Source organism: Aplidium turbinatum, chromosome 12 (assembly GCF_918807975.1).
Source record: "Aplidium turbinatum chromosome 12, kaAplTurb1.1, whole genome shotgun sequence".
Lineage (NCBI taxonomy): Eukaryota > Metazoa > Chordata > Ascidiacea > Aplousobranchia > Polyclinidae > Aplidium > Aplidium turbinatum.
Window position 1 is genome coordinate 17,642,213 of NC_137483.1, and position 18,044 is coordinate 17,660,256.

Sequence of the window (18,044 nt, forward strand, 5' to 3'; positions counted from 1 at the left end):
GTCAGTCCGAAGATAAAGATTCAAATACCAATCAAGCCTTCTCGCCATATTTAAGTTCTGTATCACAAATTCCATCCATTAGGTGCCGCTGAATAGAGAGCATCCCTTAGAATGCGTTGCTCAACCGCACACCCCGAGAGTCGAGCCTGCGTCGCTTGAACTTGAAGCTTTTTCACGAAGTCCCGCGCTAATAAACTGAGCGACTCGGGGCAGACGGGTTTAAAAGTTCCTGAACAATCGTGACATTGGTAACTACGCCTAAAGGATCTAAAACCTAAAGTTCCCGATTGATCTCCACTTGGTTTGAACTAAATTGAGAATTCTGCTGTAGGTTCATCTTATCCCAACCAGCACTTTTAAGTCGTTTCAACGTCACCGAATGTGAAAAAATATGTTACCGATTGTCCCAGACAGCAAATGAACCGCTTTTTACTTTCAACAGGCCTAATATATTTTTTGACCGCTTTTTAGAACCGCTTATACAAAAAGGTTAATTTGCTGAGGTGATAGCCACCCCATTGGCTTTTCTATACATTTCCATCATACAAGATTTGGTTGCATAATAATGTATTATATCAACTCATTGCGCTCATGTTAAGGTGGGGAGCTCGCAGATGTTCGTCTTTGCTGCAGTAGTTGTACAGAGACGTTCTTTGCTTTAAATTATGAAATCTTGTTTGGATTTTAAGTTTATCTTCAGGGTGGTGCTGTATCACCTGCAATTAAGCAAATAAATTTGAAAAAAAATATGAAGTCTTTCTTGCATTTCAAGAAGGCTACCAACTTTGCGACATCGGTTTAGTGTAAAAATGGCTGCAACCACCATAAGTTCTTCACCGTGAACAGACCAAATGACAGATTTTATGCTTTACCTCGTTTTTTATGAATAAATGTGCCTTATTCTGTAGTTTCTCAAAACACTCAATTTGATGCAGATAGGGTGCCTGGTCTGGCAAAACCAGTGCGGCTGATGGCTGTAGAGGCGGTCTGGGTTAGCCTATTCTTTCAGCATTCAGTGGTAAAGGTTAAAAACTCAGGTTGTAACTCACCTGCAAAAAATCGTTCCTGTGCAAAGTGTATGTGAAGACATTGGTCAGAGCTTGTACACTGGCAGCACGTTCCAAGTCTTTGTGCAAGAGGCAGGTCTCTCCGAAATGCATTCCGTCACTTAGCTGCCGTATGAAAGTACCATCCTGAAACCATCATGATATAAACTTGGTTTGTCGTCATTACTGACCATTAAAGCAAAGGCAGCGATCAGTAGGCCATGACATAACTTTGAAAAGAGGCTACGACGTTCTCGAATGCTCGGCATCTGAAATTTATCGGCACCGAGAGGATGAAATAATAATTTACAGACAACACTTTAACCGCAAGCGTAAACTTCACTTGTTAAATTCGGTGACTACCGACGTCAGCAGCTCAAGACGGTAGCCACTTAAACATAACAATTCCCTGTAAGACACGATGACATCGCCAAGCAATCAGAACATATGTTTAAGTGACTACCGTCCAATTGTGACCCCTCTAGCATTCAGCCACAGAGTTGATCCTACTTTGAACTTTGTTTGGTAATTGCAGAAGAAAAAAGAGTTATGATACGGTGAAATCGAACCCACGTCATTGAAATGTATTCCCTAGCCTTAACCCATTGGACCACGCTGGCTACGGCGGAGCATTCATTGATTTTACATTGTTTTACCAAAAAAATTGATGCTTAAGTGGTTACCGCTCAAGACTGTTACATGTATGCAAAACCGTTGGGATTAAGCTCTCAAAAAGCCTTTTCAGTTCTAGGATAAAAATTTCTACAAGCAATCAAATAATATGATTTTTTCAATTGTGATATTTGGTTGCCAAACATTGAACACCTTGTCCTTACGTGCTCTACCATCGTTGACACTGCATCCTCCTTATGGCCTGATGTTTATTCAACTTTTGCTTTTTCCCAAGTAATCTTGGTTATTATCACTTACCTCAAAACACACGATCGCGATTCCGCGTTGAATGAAAAACATATGGAAGGCTTTTGTACCTTCCTTCACAAGCCACTGCAAACAGAAAGCAACTTACTGAACTACAGTATAGCCTATAGCCTACCACATTTTATTACTATGGCCTACACAAGCGTTCATTGTCATAGCTTTGTCATAAATATCAATCAGTTGTTATAAATCAAACTTTTACTAGAATAAAAAGCAACGATAACCCAAATTTGTAGTCATGCAACACCAAGAGAGTTCTTACGTCTTCTGGAGTAAAGACAGTGAAGAACAATTTTGCTCCTATATCGGCCACAAAATCGTCGCTGATGTCATCAAAGAGCGGAACAGACTGAATGAGCACGGCTGTGTTGTACCAGATGACTTCTCTACGCAAACCGGGACTAAGCTCGGAAAGTATTTGTTCTTCATCGAAAAGTTTTCCCTGGCGATAAAAAAATTTAAGTTGTAATTTAAGTTAAAGAAACATTCTTAAAGATTAATACTCGGAACAAATTCTCAATAACAAACATTTCCATAATTGCTTACATCACAAATAAGCAAACATTTGAGAGCAATAAGCTATAATAGAAAGCTAAAATATTACCTCTACTAAGCATATAAGCAAAACCTTCTTTAAAAGGTAGCTTTGATATGAGGCATTAATAAAAGTAGGTTTGGTAGTAGGCTTACCTTTGTTTTTGTTGTCATTGCAATTATCTTATAGGCTACTTACAACACGCGCTGGCTACAACTAAAGAGCATTTTTTAACATCCATCTTTTGTGATTGCTCAAAACATGATGCCCCAGTTAGTAGTATGTCGTTGTTTCAGTGATACTTACGCCATATCGTATGTCAAAGTAATCCAAAATCTTCCGCCTCATGGGTAACGCTATTCGTCGAAACGAAAGATATTCGCGAATCTGTTATATACAGAAGTAAGCATTTATCTGATTTGTTACTCAGGTAATCCAAAATGCTAAGCCATCGCACATAACTTATTGGCTTAGTTGGTTTATTCTTTGGGTTATAAGGATAAGAAGGACTAGGGGAGGCCCTAGAAAGACAAATTTGAGCCCTGCACCGATGAGAGGAACGACCCCTCAAAACCGCTATCACTAAAAAAGGTATAGCTACAGAAATCACTCAGTGCTTTCTTCGTTCTCAAGCCCCGGGAAATATTTTAAGCCTCAAAATGATTGAAATATTAAAATGATTGACCCCTATGTCAATGCTACTGGGCAGAGCTATTGAAAGGAGATAATCTTAGTCGGTCAGGTTATCGAAGTGACTATTTGAATTATGCACTTCTAAATAATGTGGGTTTATGCCGTCTTGTATTGGTAAAAGAAGCAGTTACTCGTACATCACCAGGCGAAAATTTTAGATCATTGTCGTTGGATCTAGCCACGTGCTGCTGTATAATTTACCTGAATGACACTGAATAATTGGATCATGCCTCAATGCAAACCTGCGCTATCTTTCCATTGTAGGCGTTCTTAGACACATCCATTTCCTCCATTAAATTGATGGCATTACTAATAAAGATTCCAAAGAGAACAGCTCCGGTGACTTGACTCAGCATTGTTGTCCATAAGTCAACCAAGCCTCTTGGAATGACTTTACTGAATCCTGAAAACGGTTACTTATATTGGCATTCAAGTAGGCTGAATGCATAATGACAAGTTGGATAAAAAGACAATATTTACTGAAACTGCTATCTGTTGTTTATCTCCGTAGCCTGGGTAACTGGTTATTGTATTTTCTATTGCTTTTGGCAGACTTGGATTTGATTTTGGTAAGATCAGCCTTTTAAAATATACTTTTTAAACCTAAGACTTTTATAACGACTTTGTAGGGTGCCAGTGACGTATCTAGAAAGACAATTTTAAGGAAGCAAAAGCAACTATTGGAGTGACAAGCGTCATTCAACATGAATTACAAAGGTATTAAAACGTTGCAATAGTATGAAAACATTTTTTTGGGGGGACGATTGCCCCTCAAGGCCACGCGGCTACCTCTTTTGTATTTTTAGCAAGACAAAAAAGTAGTTTAACAAACGCCAACTTAGCTGTGGTTAAAAAAAACATAAACTAACCAATTTCAAAACATTAATTAATAGCTACAAAGTTTTTTAGACTTTTAGAAAATCACAATGACATAATTGCGTATCCATTTGGGGCTAAAAGACTTTATCTCTTTGCTAAGTAGCTAAGCTCTGTTTATTTGCTTTCTTATATTTTCTTTGTGTAGGTTTTATATGTTTGCTTGTCGATTATTTACAGCATAACCCAATAAAAACCATTAAAAGCTAAAACGTAAAAATCACGTAACCCGCTTTAAGCATCGCTTTTTCATGATCAAACAGAAGATTAATTATTCAATCGTGAAGTTCACAGAGAAATTACAAATGAAAGCAAAAGTAGCATAATATATGAAGTTAGTTCAAACGATCATATTCTTGTGATAAAGAAAGCAATTTATGCTTTTGATGCCGTGGTTAAGAATGGAATACTGGTCGTCGTGATGCTACCTCGACCAAGGTTCGATTCCCACAAGAATAAGATCCCAATGAAGGCTAAAACTTGAGTAAAGCCTCGTCTATTTTTGTTCGATCGGGGCTTGAAGGACTTTACGAATCCTCACATCGTTTTATTTCTTAAAATTATGCTTTGGTTTTTGAAAATGTTTTATGAATAACTTGAACACATAGAATTAATTCTTCATTAAGTAGTTTCTTTGGAAAGTAATTAGAATTGTTTTAGTCAAAATAGTAGGCCTAATTTAGAAACATCGTAAATGGGATTGCAATGACAATGAAACTAAAAGCTGCTGGAAAAAGGAACTTAGAAATCCAATAGGACTACATCGACAACATTCAGTATTGGAAATGCAAGAGTGTTGAGAGGTGAAAACTTGGATACAAATTAATATTTTCCTCACCTATACAAAGCATGTGACTTGTACTCTTGAATAGCGACCACGAATAGGCTTCAGTCCAAGTGATATTCGGTCGATCCAAGCCACGTATTTTGACCCAAGTCGTTTCTGGGAAACCATAGAACATGGGTATCATGTACTGTGAAACAAACAAAAGTGCACTGTTAGATTTTAAACTTATTTACCAACTTTTAAACCTTTGTTGCTTTGATATGATTGCAGAAGGAAACCTGTTGCAATGTTGTTTTTTAAGTTTAATTCCAATACCCAATCGCAGAGAATGAATAGTGAATACCCCAGATAGCAAAATCTGTCATTTTTACATTGATTCAACGCATGCAGAGGTTGAATCATTTGCTATCGTATACAATGTATAGTGTCTCTAGCTAGACAGTGCCGGTGGCAAGTTCTATCATTTATGACCCAACCAATATTTTTGATTGGCAAATCACAAAGTCTCCCTTTTCTGACACAAATAAGGCATGAGATTTTCATCTGCATGTTCTATTGATATATTTTAGCTTTTGAGATATTATTTGCGTATTCATACTATCGACAAAATGAGAAATACGTTCTGATTTCATCGTCATAATGTTTACCACCGTGGAACATACCATGAATGGCACAGAGCATTAAGGGCAATGACTGATCAGTGAAGTATCCCCTGATAAAAATAATAAACCTTGAAAAAACATAATCGCTGTGAATATTTATGGCGGAAACAGCAAGTCAACTAAACACGTGAAATTTTGATGTATTTCTTCCGCCGGCACTGAATATCGGATGTAGGCTAGGTCAGTGCTCTTCAATCTTTTTTCTGTTGATATATATTTTTTTAATGTTTTAAGAACTTTGTACACCTATCTCATAAATGGAAAATTTTAATTGCGCTCAGAAAAAAAATTTCAAAAATGAAAACTAGCTTTTGGTGACTCAAGTTATAAAAAATGATTGAACTAGTTTGTGTTGGCCACTACAATCCATCAAACAAAGGCAAAAAACACAAAGTGAACGTTATTTCCAACCCGTGGTGTCAAACATAGATTTTGAAATATTTTGATATCAGAGTCTAGATCTTCCTTATAGTTAACATACGAGCAGTAGCAGATTATTAATATTATTGGAAGCCCAGAAGTAATCTATATACCCTTCGTACGTATAGCCTAACAGTAGGCCTATACCTGGTTGAAGAGCACTGGGTTAGGTCTTGTTTTTATTTTTCTAAATCTCCTCTTACCAGACCTTTTTTGTCCCCTTTTCTACACAAAGGCAGAACCCTAAGTTTCCTAACCCTTTTGGCAATTAAATTTTCAATGTTTTACTTGTATATACTAAAGAAAAGTTATTTTCACAGCCCAAAACATGGGCTGCGGAAGTTTTGTCAATAAAAATAGAAATATGCAGTTTGCTTTGTAAAGAGCAGTAAATTTTAATTTGCAACCGACAAAACTGCTTTGCTTCTCCATAAGCCATGTGGTCAAGGGTAAAGCCAGGCTTTTATGTCAGGGTGCAGACAATCAATTTATCACTGTTTATTTGCGTGAAACAAGAATGTCTATATTTGAATAAACAAACAACAAAAATACACAAAAAGTAAATGGCATGTTGTACACACACAGCAGCGGTGCAAAAGTAGCCAGAAGACACTTCAGCACAATCACTGGTAGATACAATGGACTGCGGTCGGCTCAGCAAAACTTGACAGATTCTTCTCATTAAAGAATGAAAGCAACGAATAAATCACAAAGATAAAATTTACTTCAATAATTTATTCACGTGTCAACTCAACTCATCGGGCTTATTGGGTTTGAATTGACTTGACATCATTTAGTTTACCTGCAGACATCCATTCCAGTGAGTGGCGAGAAATAAAATGAAGATTAGATTAGAAAAGCGCAAAAAAGAAATAGCCATATCGTATTGCAAGTTGAATATTTCTTCCCACTTGTGCAGGCCACGAAGCAATCTGACATAAAATATAATCCAACTCAGCAAACTCATAAAAAATAATTGATCTTAGTGCAAATAAATCGTTGCTTTTTTTCAAAGTAGGCTATAGTAACTTTCGTTTTGTCAACTTCAAAAAAAAGAACGCAAGTGAAAGCAGAAAGTACATTACAATTCCAGGAATATCGCGCCAGTTTTTTTGAAAACGTCAAGTATTCAAAGTATAGCCTTTTAGTGTTCAGAACAAAATTTGCTAGGATACAAATCTTCTTTCTCTTGATTTCATTTGCTTGTTTTTTTTAACCAATTTAATTTCGTTTTATTTCGAACTGTTTGTAATAAAATAAAATTTTGCTACGTTTCATTTCTACTACAAAAAATCCGTTTTACACGTCTGCAGTGTATATGTTAATAAAACATCTTTTAAGAGTAAAACGAACGTTACCACATTTTATAATGGTTTTAACATTAATTGATTCATTTGACATTCATTCACAAACACTAAAAGTCCTGTACTTGAAGCTGTGTTATGTCAAACCTCGAGTAGCAGACACTACATTTATCTGTAACAGTGTGATTTTATCTTACGCAATTTAAAAAAAGGAAATTTTTAAATGGGTTACTAATGATGGCTATCCCTCGTCTTCGAGGATGATGGCCTTCACAAAAAAATAAAAAGCTAACGGTGAGTTCTGAAATGGCTAATGAGTCCAATCCTGGCTTTGAAAGTTCGGTTACACTTGGGACCAGGCGCGGATTTATGGGGGGGGCCCAGGGGGCCCAGGGGGCCCAGGGGGCCCAGGCCCCCCCCGAAATTTTGTGAAAAATTGTAGAAATTGTATGTTTCCGCATCAAATGGTTTGATAAGCTTCTAAACAGCTGATATTAGTCCCTCGGCACCACAATTGATGAAAATGGTTCTTTTAATGTCTATTTTATAGCATATCGTATATGTCGTAGTATCATTGTTCATATCTGTTTAGCCTTTTCTTTCTTTTTAATTGATTTTCAAATTTTCTGGCCCCCCCCGAAAAAAACTCTTAGATTCGCGCCTGCTTGGGACATATAAGATCCTTTGGGAAAGTTGGTTGTGGGTGTGATTGTCGTTCTTTTCTTTGCATTCTTTTTTCTTTTAATGAGATCTGCTCTTCTCAAACGTGGCAACACCTTCATGAGTGGCAGATCTCCAAAGCAGCATATCCTCTGCGGTTTCCTCCCAGTTTGTGTAGTCACCGTGGATTACTAATGCTTTAATAATAATTATTGGTGCACCCTTCAAGTTTTTGTGGAGTAAATTAATTATTGTTGTATTTATTATCCCTTTTAAATCAAATATAGTTAAGGTCTTATTCAAATAGAATCTATTTGAATAAGACCATCTGAATTTTATTTGAATATTCTATTTTAATAAGACCTTCTGATGATCCGTTAGGTGAAACAATTTGTAAAGGCTTCAAATAGTAATAACTATATTTGATTTAATTCGCTCTGCTTTGCCTTTTTGCTTGGCATTGAGCACTTTTTGTAGTATTACTAGTTTTCATTGTTTTATTATCCCTTTTGTGTTTTTATCTTTTGCAGCTGCCACGATCACTCTACTATAGCATCATAATTTGTCTCTTATTGTTTTATTGTGATTTGTGAGAGTGACTGCTCGCGCTCGTTGCATTTCCACTGTTCATAAGTAGGTTACGTCTATCTGTGCAATTTATCTATAGCGATTTTTGAACCCCGTTTTACCGGTGTGCATTTTAAAGTTTTTGGTTTTTGTAACCTTTCTGTTTGTTGGTGCCAAATTCGTGTGCTCAGTTATTCTCTCTATAACTGCGTCAACAATGAAAACTAAAACTAACTTGAATTCATCTTGTTGTGATAAAATTTGCGTTTACAGTTTTAAAATTGATAGGCATGCAAAGCTAGTTTTATCTGCCTCTTGTTACCTATTCATGCTGGAACCACTTTCAATTGCAATGAAAGTTCCCATCAGGGTCGTTGATAAGATATTTTGGGCCTGGTACCAATGAGATCCTTGGGCCCCAAATCAGAATATCTATTACAAAAAAGACTACATTTAAAAATATTGGCTTTTTCATGTTTCCGGGCCTCTTGAAAAGGGGCCGGGACCTAAAATTATCCCGGGCCAAGGTCCAAAAGTACCCTTTGGACCCCCCTGTAAACGCTACTGGTTCCCCTTACCTTGGAATACGCGCAATGCGAACAAGCGAAAGAACTTTTCCGACCCTCAAAAGCCCAAGCAGGTCTGTTGAAAACACATTAGCCGCTCTATCCACAGCAAGGATCACGATAAAATCAATTGGAAAAGATGCAATAAAGTCCAAAATGAACCAAGACTTCAAGTATCTGAAATTAGAATAAAACCAATAAAACAGCACATTCTAAAAATAAAAAATTAAGCAAAGACATTTTTTTAAAGTGAGGCAACTTGTATTTTTTTACACTGTAAGCAGCGGTTACGTAGGTTATTAGCCTATTGTGATTGGCGGTCGATGAGCACAAAGGGTCCCGTTTCAGACATTGTCTTTACATCTTTTTTACAAAATAAAACAAAATTTTAGACAAAAAAGTGGTTGTATAAACTCGTAGCTAGTTTGTTACAAAACAAAGCTTTGTGCGACGCATTAACAATCCAAATTCTAAAGTGATGCTGGGCGCGAAAGAGTTATATTTTCATCCAAACAAAATTCTTCTTCGATTAGCAACTTAATCAGAATCAAAAATAAGACACCAAGATATAAAAGTTTGCGTCTATACAACATACCTTCTTTGTATTATCTTTGGGTCCAGCTCTATGGATGTGTTGTCGTCTCCCGATATGGTGATTCCTGTGCGGAAGTTGAGCAAGATGTCCACAAGGAACCAGACATCGGACAAGAGCTTGATAATTGTGATCGTCGTGGAGGATTTTTCTCTTAAAATGGAGCCTTTTTTATTTTTACAACGAACACGTTTTTATGTGGAGTGTATACATAAAACTTCTATTTGTTTTGAAATACAACATGTTTGAAAAAGTCGCGACTTAAACTGATTTGCGATTATAATCTGATAAATAAAATAAACATTTCAGCGAAGAATCTACAGACTGTGTACAACAGACTGCAATTTAAAACTACTTAAACTATAATCTACCATAACGTCTCGACTAAAAACACTGTAAAGCAAGTAACTGGCGAGGTTTAGACTTTTTGAAGTGATGGCTTCAACTCCATTAATTAAGTAGATTGAGAAGTTACTTACGGTGAAAATGCAATGTCCATTGGGATCACAATGATGTTTATAAGGATGATGATAGAAGAGCAAACATCCCAAACAAATCGGAAGTTGCTGAAAGGATGTATCACGAATGTCCCCGCTTGGATCACTTTAATGTGTTCGTTCTCAACCTAAAAGGATTGAATTGTTTTTTGATCGATTTGGCAAATGAATGAAAGTCAGTAGCCTACAAAAACGTAGCACAAACTAATCTTTAACCAATATGTTATCATTATTGATATGACCCTACAATGGAGATAATTAATTGACAATTAGCAAACATAAAATCATTTGGCTACAGCTAAACATGTAGGAATCATCTATCGTAAAAGAAAATAAGTTGTGTGAAAAATCGAGGTAGGCCTATTATTATATTGTTATATAACATTAATACAGTAATAATAATTTTTACATACAGCGCAATAATCTATCAATCACAAATTTGCGTTGTTCTCAGTGCTTTGCATTATTGTTTTGATTCATTTTATAGTTTACATTATTTTTTCATTGTAGAGATAAACAAAAGGATAAAAAAAATCCATAAATAAATTTTCTACATTATATACATAGCTGCGTGGTCATACCCAGTGTACCTCCTGCATTGATGAGGCTGAAACGGTGTACTGGTCACTGTCTGGAGTTATATTTCATATATTAAATAAATAGATATTTTATTAAATTTATAGTTGATTATCTTGCATAATTGTTGCAAAGTCAAGCAATATTCTGTATATACCAAGAAACAAAATGGTTGGAACGCCTGGTTAATCTAATCAAAAACAAAGAGCTCAAAATGTACATTTATAGCATTGAAAATGAAGACAGTATAGTTTTCGAAACGTTAGCTGAACATGAGTTGAGTATCTACATTTTAGGATTTTTATTTTTTAATTGTATTAACCAGCATACACCACATATTGATTTTGATGTTTAAACTTGGAATCACAAATTTTTGACTGCTTTTTAAATAAAAACGTATTTATCGAATTAAGGAGCTAAAGCTTAGCTTACTACGGAAAACTTTCGCTTATAAGCAAACGATACAACATCTATTCGCATGCCCAGTCATAAATGCAAGGATTTGGCTAAGTTCCACAATAGAGTAAAAACTTACGTGATGCTCTGGTCTCCTCCAGAGTGACACATAAAGAAGACCAGGTAGGTATATTTTCTTGTACAGTATATAAGCTTTTTAGGACCTTTCTATTTACATACAGTAGCTGATCTAAGTCTTACCGCCTTCTCGCTTCCATACAATTTCCGTGACCACTTTGCAATAGGTACTGCTCTGTTGCTGAACTGGCTGGAATTTTTATCACAAAGCAATATATTAATAAAACTTCAAAATGACAAGGTAATTGTGCAAAGAGTAGCAGTGTGTTTTTGTGGTGTTTTTTAAGTCTCCGTTCTGGCTTCTCGCTGTTGGAGAATTGCAGATTTAAATTTTATTAGGATCCATGCTTGAGGATGCAGCCGAACGAAAAAAATCGGTAAATAAAACAAGCAGGTTTGGCAACTAAATAACTTTTTTTTAGTTGCCAAACCCACTTGTTATATTTATCAATTGTACAACATTTGTACTTTTCAATAGACGCCTTGGCCTTGGTGGAGCCAATAACCGTTTTACAAGTTAACGAGCTGTTGAAAACAAACATACAACAACTTCAAAACGAGTTAATGCTTATATGATTAGCCTATCTTTTACTTTTACATACTACTTTTCATGCACATTTTCTTTAGTTAGCAGTAGGGATTTTCTTAATTTTAATTTTGTAATCGTTTCATTTTTATTTTTTAATCAAATTAACGGCCAACAAATATTGCAGTCTGGTTTGGTTTGGTTTTGAATCTTTATCCTCGGACTGACAAAGCCTTGATTGGCTATTCCTGGTAGTTTCGCATACTTGTAGAGGCTCTTGACACAGGGCAGGTTACCGATATTGACAGAGTAAAGTTTTCCGATTGTTGAAGTGTTGTTGTCGGGGAATTATTCCATTCACTAGGTGCCGCTGAATGGAGAGCAGCCCTGAAATGCGTTGCTCAAGCACACACCCTGAGAGTCGAACCAGCGCAGCGTGATCTTGAGCCTGGCGCGTAACCACCGAGCTAACGGGGCGGCAGTCTGCATATGTTTTGAGTGTTTGTGGTCGCACAACTGTGACTTCGACAGCCAATGCTCTCAAATAGCCTACCAATGAAAATAATGTCAAGACATTTTACAATAAGCTCCTGTAGATGACAAGACACTGTGGTGGTTTGGTTATTGTCAGCCAACTGCGTTACCAAGCGATAAATGATTCTCATTGACGTGCGGAAGGATCTCGGTTTTAAACTCAAGAACACGTTGCTATGTTTTTGTAAGACTCTTCATGTCATGCTTGAGGGGTGACATAACACATTACAAATAAATCCATCGCATTTCAGTTTAAGTTCACAGGCTAACTTTTCAACTACAGACACAAGCTCGGTCTGGATATACCAGAAAAGTTAAACGTGTAGAGCTCATGAATAAAAATTGAGAATTACTCTACTAAAACCCATCGATTAGGTTTGTTTACATTCAAACCTTTTGTATCTTTGTCTGGGAATGCCAGCAAAAGTTTCGTTTGACGAAATAGTGCTTTCATTACTATGCAGTGATTGTCCCATGGAATGGACGGACGTTTCTGATGGCTTTTGTGATAGTAGCTTACCTCCAGATATAAGCTTTCTCTGCAAATCAGGTCTTCGTCAAAATATTTTTTGTTGTTGAGAACGGTGGTTTGGTCAAAGACAGTCGTACGGGACTAAAATATTTTGCAGGGGCAGAACAAGAATTTAGCTAAATCGGGGAGATTTTATTGAAATTGCCCAAATATGAATATCAAAAGGATCTTCAAAGAGCCTTATGAGAAGTACTGCAGAGCGTAGAGTAGTCTATATGATTCGAACTAAATTAAAGATTATTTGCTTTTTATATAATTTTTTTTTTAAGTTCAAAAATTAAATCTGAAAAAGCTTTATTTAATTTAGCCCAATTGGTGAGTTTCATTTAAGAAAAACTTGAAGCAGCTTTTTTCAAATCAACATTTTCTTGTATGGTTGAGTAGGCCTATAACGAACTATAATGTGCTTTGTAGGTTTTACCATCTTGTTATTGCCTTACATACACGTACGAAGGCTGTGGCGTCTACCTGAAGAGTAGCTTTTACCTTAATAGTTTGCAATCCCTTTTGCGGTAATTTCCATATCTTCGTTGGCGAATGTTGTCTGGGCTGATGCTTTCCATCACTACATAAATTGAATAATTTTACTAAAAAAATATTGAATTTATTTAGCCTCTATAGTTTAAGGGAAGCTACGCCTGTTTTTCGTTTTTTGTCTCTATTGCTAGAACAGACAGTGACAGTTTTTTTTTTGGACAAGTTCGTGTTCGAATCTTTATAATTTAGACGATAGAATTCAGCGTTAGAATTTACAAGAAATTACACCGTGTTTCACCCATAAGATTTGACTCATTCAATCCAGCATCGCACCACTAATTCACGCCACAGAGTTTTCGACCGCTGCTTTTGCCAGTCAATTAAGAAGTTTCCAGTCAAGGTAAAAATTCAATCAAAATCATTCGATGGAGGTAGGTTATCTGCTGCTAAAAGCATGGATATATGAGAATTCGGCCACTATGAATCCAAAAAGCACTTTTCTTTAACATTTGTTAAAGTTGTTTTAATTTCAACCTACGCTAGAAAGTAAAAGCCATTCAGCTTACAGTTACAGACACCGATTTGTCATAGTCCCCACCTGTGGGGCCACGTCGATGAAACCCTGCTATTTTTCTTTCGGAATCCTGGTGATGACATTGTGGTGGTTTTCTTAAAACAGTTGATTTTCACCCCTTTCTAGAAAAAAATGATAAAAACAATAAAAAAAAACAGTAGCCTAGTTTTGATCCAAAGTAGCCTACAGTCTCCCTAAAGTGCCGGCTACATAGTCGAGTGGTGAGAGCCTTGGTTTGACCTTCGATGGGGCGCCGGTTAGACACCGTTCAAGAGCATGTGGCTGTGTCTTTAGCAAGACGCTTGAAGATATGCCGTTGTAATGATTGCAGTGTGGCACTCCTTCAACTATAGTCCTTGGTTTCTCTCATGATTATGAACAGTAGCTACACTGCTCTAGAGAGAAATCCCTAGCCAACGTCCCGTCTTTGGGCGCTATTGCCTGCTAAATTGCACAGCGGCCACGTTTTACTTGCGGCTTAGCCGCTTAAACTACGTTTAGTATTGTATTCGGTCAATTTTTATGTTATTAAATTATCACAATGAATAAAAAGTGACTTTTGATTGCTTAATTTAAGTCTGTGCATGCTGCTTATTTTAGTTTATTTTGATATTGACATTTTTTGAAAATGCTTGTCGACCCTGATGTTTCGGGATAAAGACCAGGCTTCTTTGAAGCAAAATGAAGGATGATGATGATTGTATATACTGGTTTATAAAGTCACATTTGTGTGATTTGCCTGGTATTTTATTATTAGTGCCAGAAATAAAAATATATGTTAACAGTGCCGTGCGCGTTTTGTCGCTTCTATTTTTTTTGTGTTTTGTTGTGATGGTCAGAAATAAAAACAAACTGATCTGAACTGCTTTTGCAACAATAGGCTATAATTTCACGGAAAAACGCATGAATTTGTTTTCAAATATAAATCCGTGGTATGAGCAATTTTTATCAGTCTTTTTACATAAACCTACTTTCTTGTTTCCACTTTAGATTCGGAGTTACGCTGATTGATGCCACTTCAAATGGGTAGGTTTGTTCTAACGATTTGAAAAATCCAAAATTGAAATGCAAATAATAGTTTACACATGATAAAAAATGTTATTTGTAATTGTTACTTAACAAAGCTAATTGTTCTACTGAATCGCAATGAAAAATCACAATTCCAATAAAATGAAACAGCAGTGCAGTTTAATCAATGAATCAAGCAATCGATCAATGGTTTATTTGCAGAAACAAGAAGTGCAGTGCACATGTTTGAAATATGCACGTTATATAGCCTACTGTACAGTGTGCATACACTACAAAAGTTGTACAAGGATCCCGTAATGACAGGTAGACAACGAGACGATTATGCAGTCTACAAGTCAATTGCAACCCGGCAGCAATGATGATTTTGTCAATTAAAGTAGGCTACCAAGGAAATGAAAAAAGAAGAAAAAACATACATTGATTCAACACAAAAAAAGAAAGCAAACATGTTTAAGATAACGTTAACAAAAAACTCCGTAAAACTAGCAGAGGTTTTTCAAATTTAATTAATTTGTTGGAAAGGCAGAGAAACCATTTTCCCTTTCATTCCAAAGCAAATGTTTTGCCAAAGACGCAACCCTTGTCGCTTCATTTGTTTATATTTCTGGCCATCAAAACGAAAGCAATACACATCAATGTAGCAGAGGTCTAGAAAAAAGTAGAAGCGACAAGGGTGTAGAAGCGATAAGCGTCCTTACAACCATGCCATATTTTAAACCAGTTGTTCTCAACGGGGGCGGTACCGCCCACGGGGGGGGGGGGGGGTTTTGATTTTGCAGGGGGCGGTATGATTACCTCGGCTTAAGGGAGCGTTTTGATTATTAAAGGCATTCTGGTTTAACCTATCTACCGCCAGCGTAACGATTTCGTCACATCATTTTCTGGATAATCTACTCTACATGCTCGCACGATAGCCAAACAATTTCTCTTTCACCATCGTCGTATTTGGTTGACCAACCATTTGTTTACGAACGCTATCTATTTAAAATTTAAATTCAGTAATTTTCAGTATAGCCCAGTGGTTCCCAACCTGGGGATAAATTACCCCAAGGGGTAAATTGCCTATTTTTGGGAGGTAACGAGACCCGATTTGGAATCAGTGAAGGTTGTGAACTTTATAAAAGTGAAAGAATTGACCAGTCGTCTTTTCAAGGTACTGTGCAAGGAGACGGGAGAAAGATACAAAGTATTAGCCTACTGTAGGCCCACCACATAGAAGTAAGGTGGCTGTCTCGTGACAAAGTGATAACCCGCCTGGTCGAACTTTGTTAGGCTGTCCAATGTCCATATTTTTCTGATAGAAAAGAAGTCCGACTTGGCTGAATACTTCTCTAATCAAGAGTGGATTTCCAAGCTGTGCTACCCCGCTGATAACTAAACTGAATTGAAGAAAAGCAATTATTTAATTCAAGGCAAGAATGTAACTGTGATCGACACCAAAGTAGCCATAGCAGCATTTATCGCAAAGGTTAAGTTGCAAGCGAGTTGGAAGAGGCATAGTGGCGCAGTTTCAGACGCTCAACATGCACCTCGAAAGCAATGGACTTAAATTGACAGCGGCGTTGAAGGAGTACATAGCTGACCACTTAGGCCAGCTAGCCAAGAAGATGGACAACTATACTTTCCAAATTTGGACATGGACACGGCTAGTCTCCAATGGTGCACTCACTGCACTAAGCCCTTCACATGTGATGACAGCCAGGTGGATGATGACGACTTTCCGGTCAAAGAAGAATTTATCACTTTCCGAATGAACGAAGCGTTGAAACTTGATTTCAATGGGAAAGGCTTGGTATTGGCAGACTCCAGGACGCACCAACATTAGCGACACGGGCATTACCCAGACAACAAAATCCATATTTTTTACATTGATTCAACGTTTGCCGACGTTGAATCAATGTAAAAAATATGGATTTTGTTGTCTGGGTCAATATCCTGACATCTTTTTCAACAACGTATCGCTGTGAATAAGAATTTCCAACTGTCTTGGGAATGAACACAAAGAAGCCCAATCGCCTGGATGTCAAAAGCGACGCAAGAATTGCCCTCAGTACCACAAAGCCATGGACAAAGGCCAGGATTCAAAGCTGGCGGCTGAAGTCCAGGCCCAAACTTCGCATTAAATATTTACCACGCATTGTTATATTGTGTTCAGTATTGTATTGCATTTTGATTGTCATAGTTAGCCCTTTGAAATACTGTACATAGCAATAAACACTTTGTTTTGAAAATTGATCGTGGGGGCAATTGGCTCCCTTCAGGGTGGAGATTAGGGTAACAGCCAAAAAAAAGTTGGGAACCACTGGTATAGCCTATCACAAAATCTGGTGAGTTCCATTATGACTTAAACAGCACAGAAAATTAATAATTAGCCTAATCGTTTTTGTTGGGGGGCGGTAAAAGTTCGCCAGTTTATAAAAGGGGCGTTGGGCAGTGGTGCCGAAGTAGGGGGGGATGGGGGGATATATCCTCCCCAATATTTTGGCAGCATCCCCCCCAATAATTAAGAAAAAAATATTTGCTATAAAGTTGTAGCCTACTTCGATTTAGTTGTGTGCAATCATCTTGCATTGTTGTTGTTTTTCTTTTATTGATGTTTGATCACAGGTCTAAATTGTCTTAGATTTGACGCTAGCTAATGAAGGACCTTCATTGAAGGTATTAAGGACGAGTTGGACCAGGCCACCGGCCACGGCACTGTAGTAATGCTTATGAGGAGACTCATTGTTTTAATATCCTGTGCAGGCCTTGTGTCGTTGGTATGCAATGGATTAATCTCCTGCGTTTAATCGTAGCTCCTAACTATAGTGTCTGCTGTTCTAATCTAAAAGAGCTTAGCAGGCATTGTCCGAGTTGGAAAAACCTTTCCATTCTCAAATACTTCAGCTGATTAAGATCCTCTTAGTTTGCCTGGTAAGCTCTGCTGCTGCAAGAGGTCATTTTCCAATCTGCATAGATTGAAAACCTTTCTGAGAAATACTTTGGGACAAGAGAGGTTGAATGCTAATATTATTTGCAACATTCACCAAAATATTTTTAATGACATCAGCATAAATGACATTTCTAATGAGTTTTCAATGTGCACTACCGTAAGACACAACATGTTCGGTTGTAACAA

At 37.1% G+C, this 18,044-nt stretch overlaps 1 protein-coding gene across 1 annotated transcript; it reads right to left on the bottom strand.

The window, feature by feature from the left end:
- Positions 1 to 562: 562 nt before the first annotated feature.
- LOC145780922 (potassium/sodium hyperpolarization-activated cyclic nucleotide-gated channel 2-like) lies at positions 563 to 14,946 on the bottom strand. The gene is made up of 16 exons (XM_082592585.1): positions 14,869 to 14,946; positions 13,922 to 14,019; positions 13,333 to 13,411; positions 12,708 to 12,853; positions 11,378 to 11,444; positions 10,127 to 10,272; positions 9,651 to 9,800; positions 9,068 to 9,232; positions 6,761 to 6,890; positions 4,928 to 5,063; positions 3,456 to 3,616; positions 2,827 to 2,907; positions 2,248 to 2,427; positions 1,977 to 2,051; positions 1,050 to 1,193; positions 563 to 716 (listed from the first exon to the last, which is right to left on the bottom strand). Exons 2-16 carry the CDS (start codon positions 13,978 to 13,980, stop codon positions 576 to 578), a joined length of 1,860 nt encoding a protein of 619 aa, XP_082448711.1. The 5' UTR covers positions 13,981 to 14,019; positions 14,869 to 14,946; the 3' UTR covers positions 563 to 575.
- Positions 14,947 to 18,044: the final 3,098 nt, after the last annotated feature.

Excerpts from the sequence above, each read along its gene's own strand:
- LOC145780922 (XM_082592585.1), bottom strand. The coding sequence starts at position 13,980 with ATGTCATCACCAGGATTCCGAAAGAAAAATAGCAGGGTTTCATCGACG. Across the intron at positions 3,617-4,927 it reads AAGTCACATGCTTTGTATAG|GATTCAGTAAAGTCATTCCA; the intron begins GTGAGGAAAATA and ends AACCGTTTTCAG. Across the intron at positions 1,194-1,976 it reads TCGCGATCGTGTGTTTTGAG|GATGGTACTTTCATACGGCA; the intron begins GTAAGTGATAAT and ends TGATGGTTTCAG.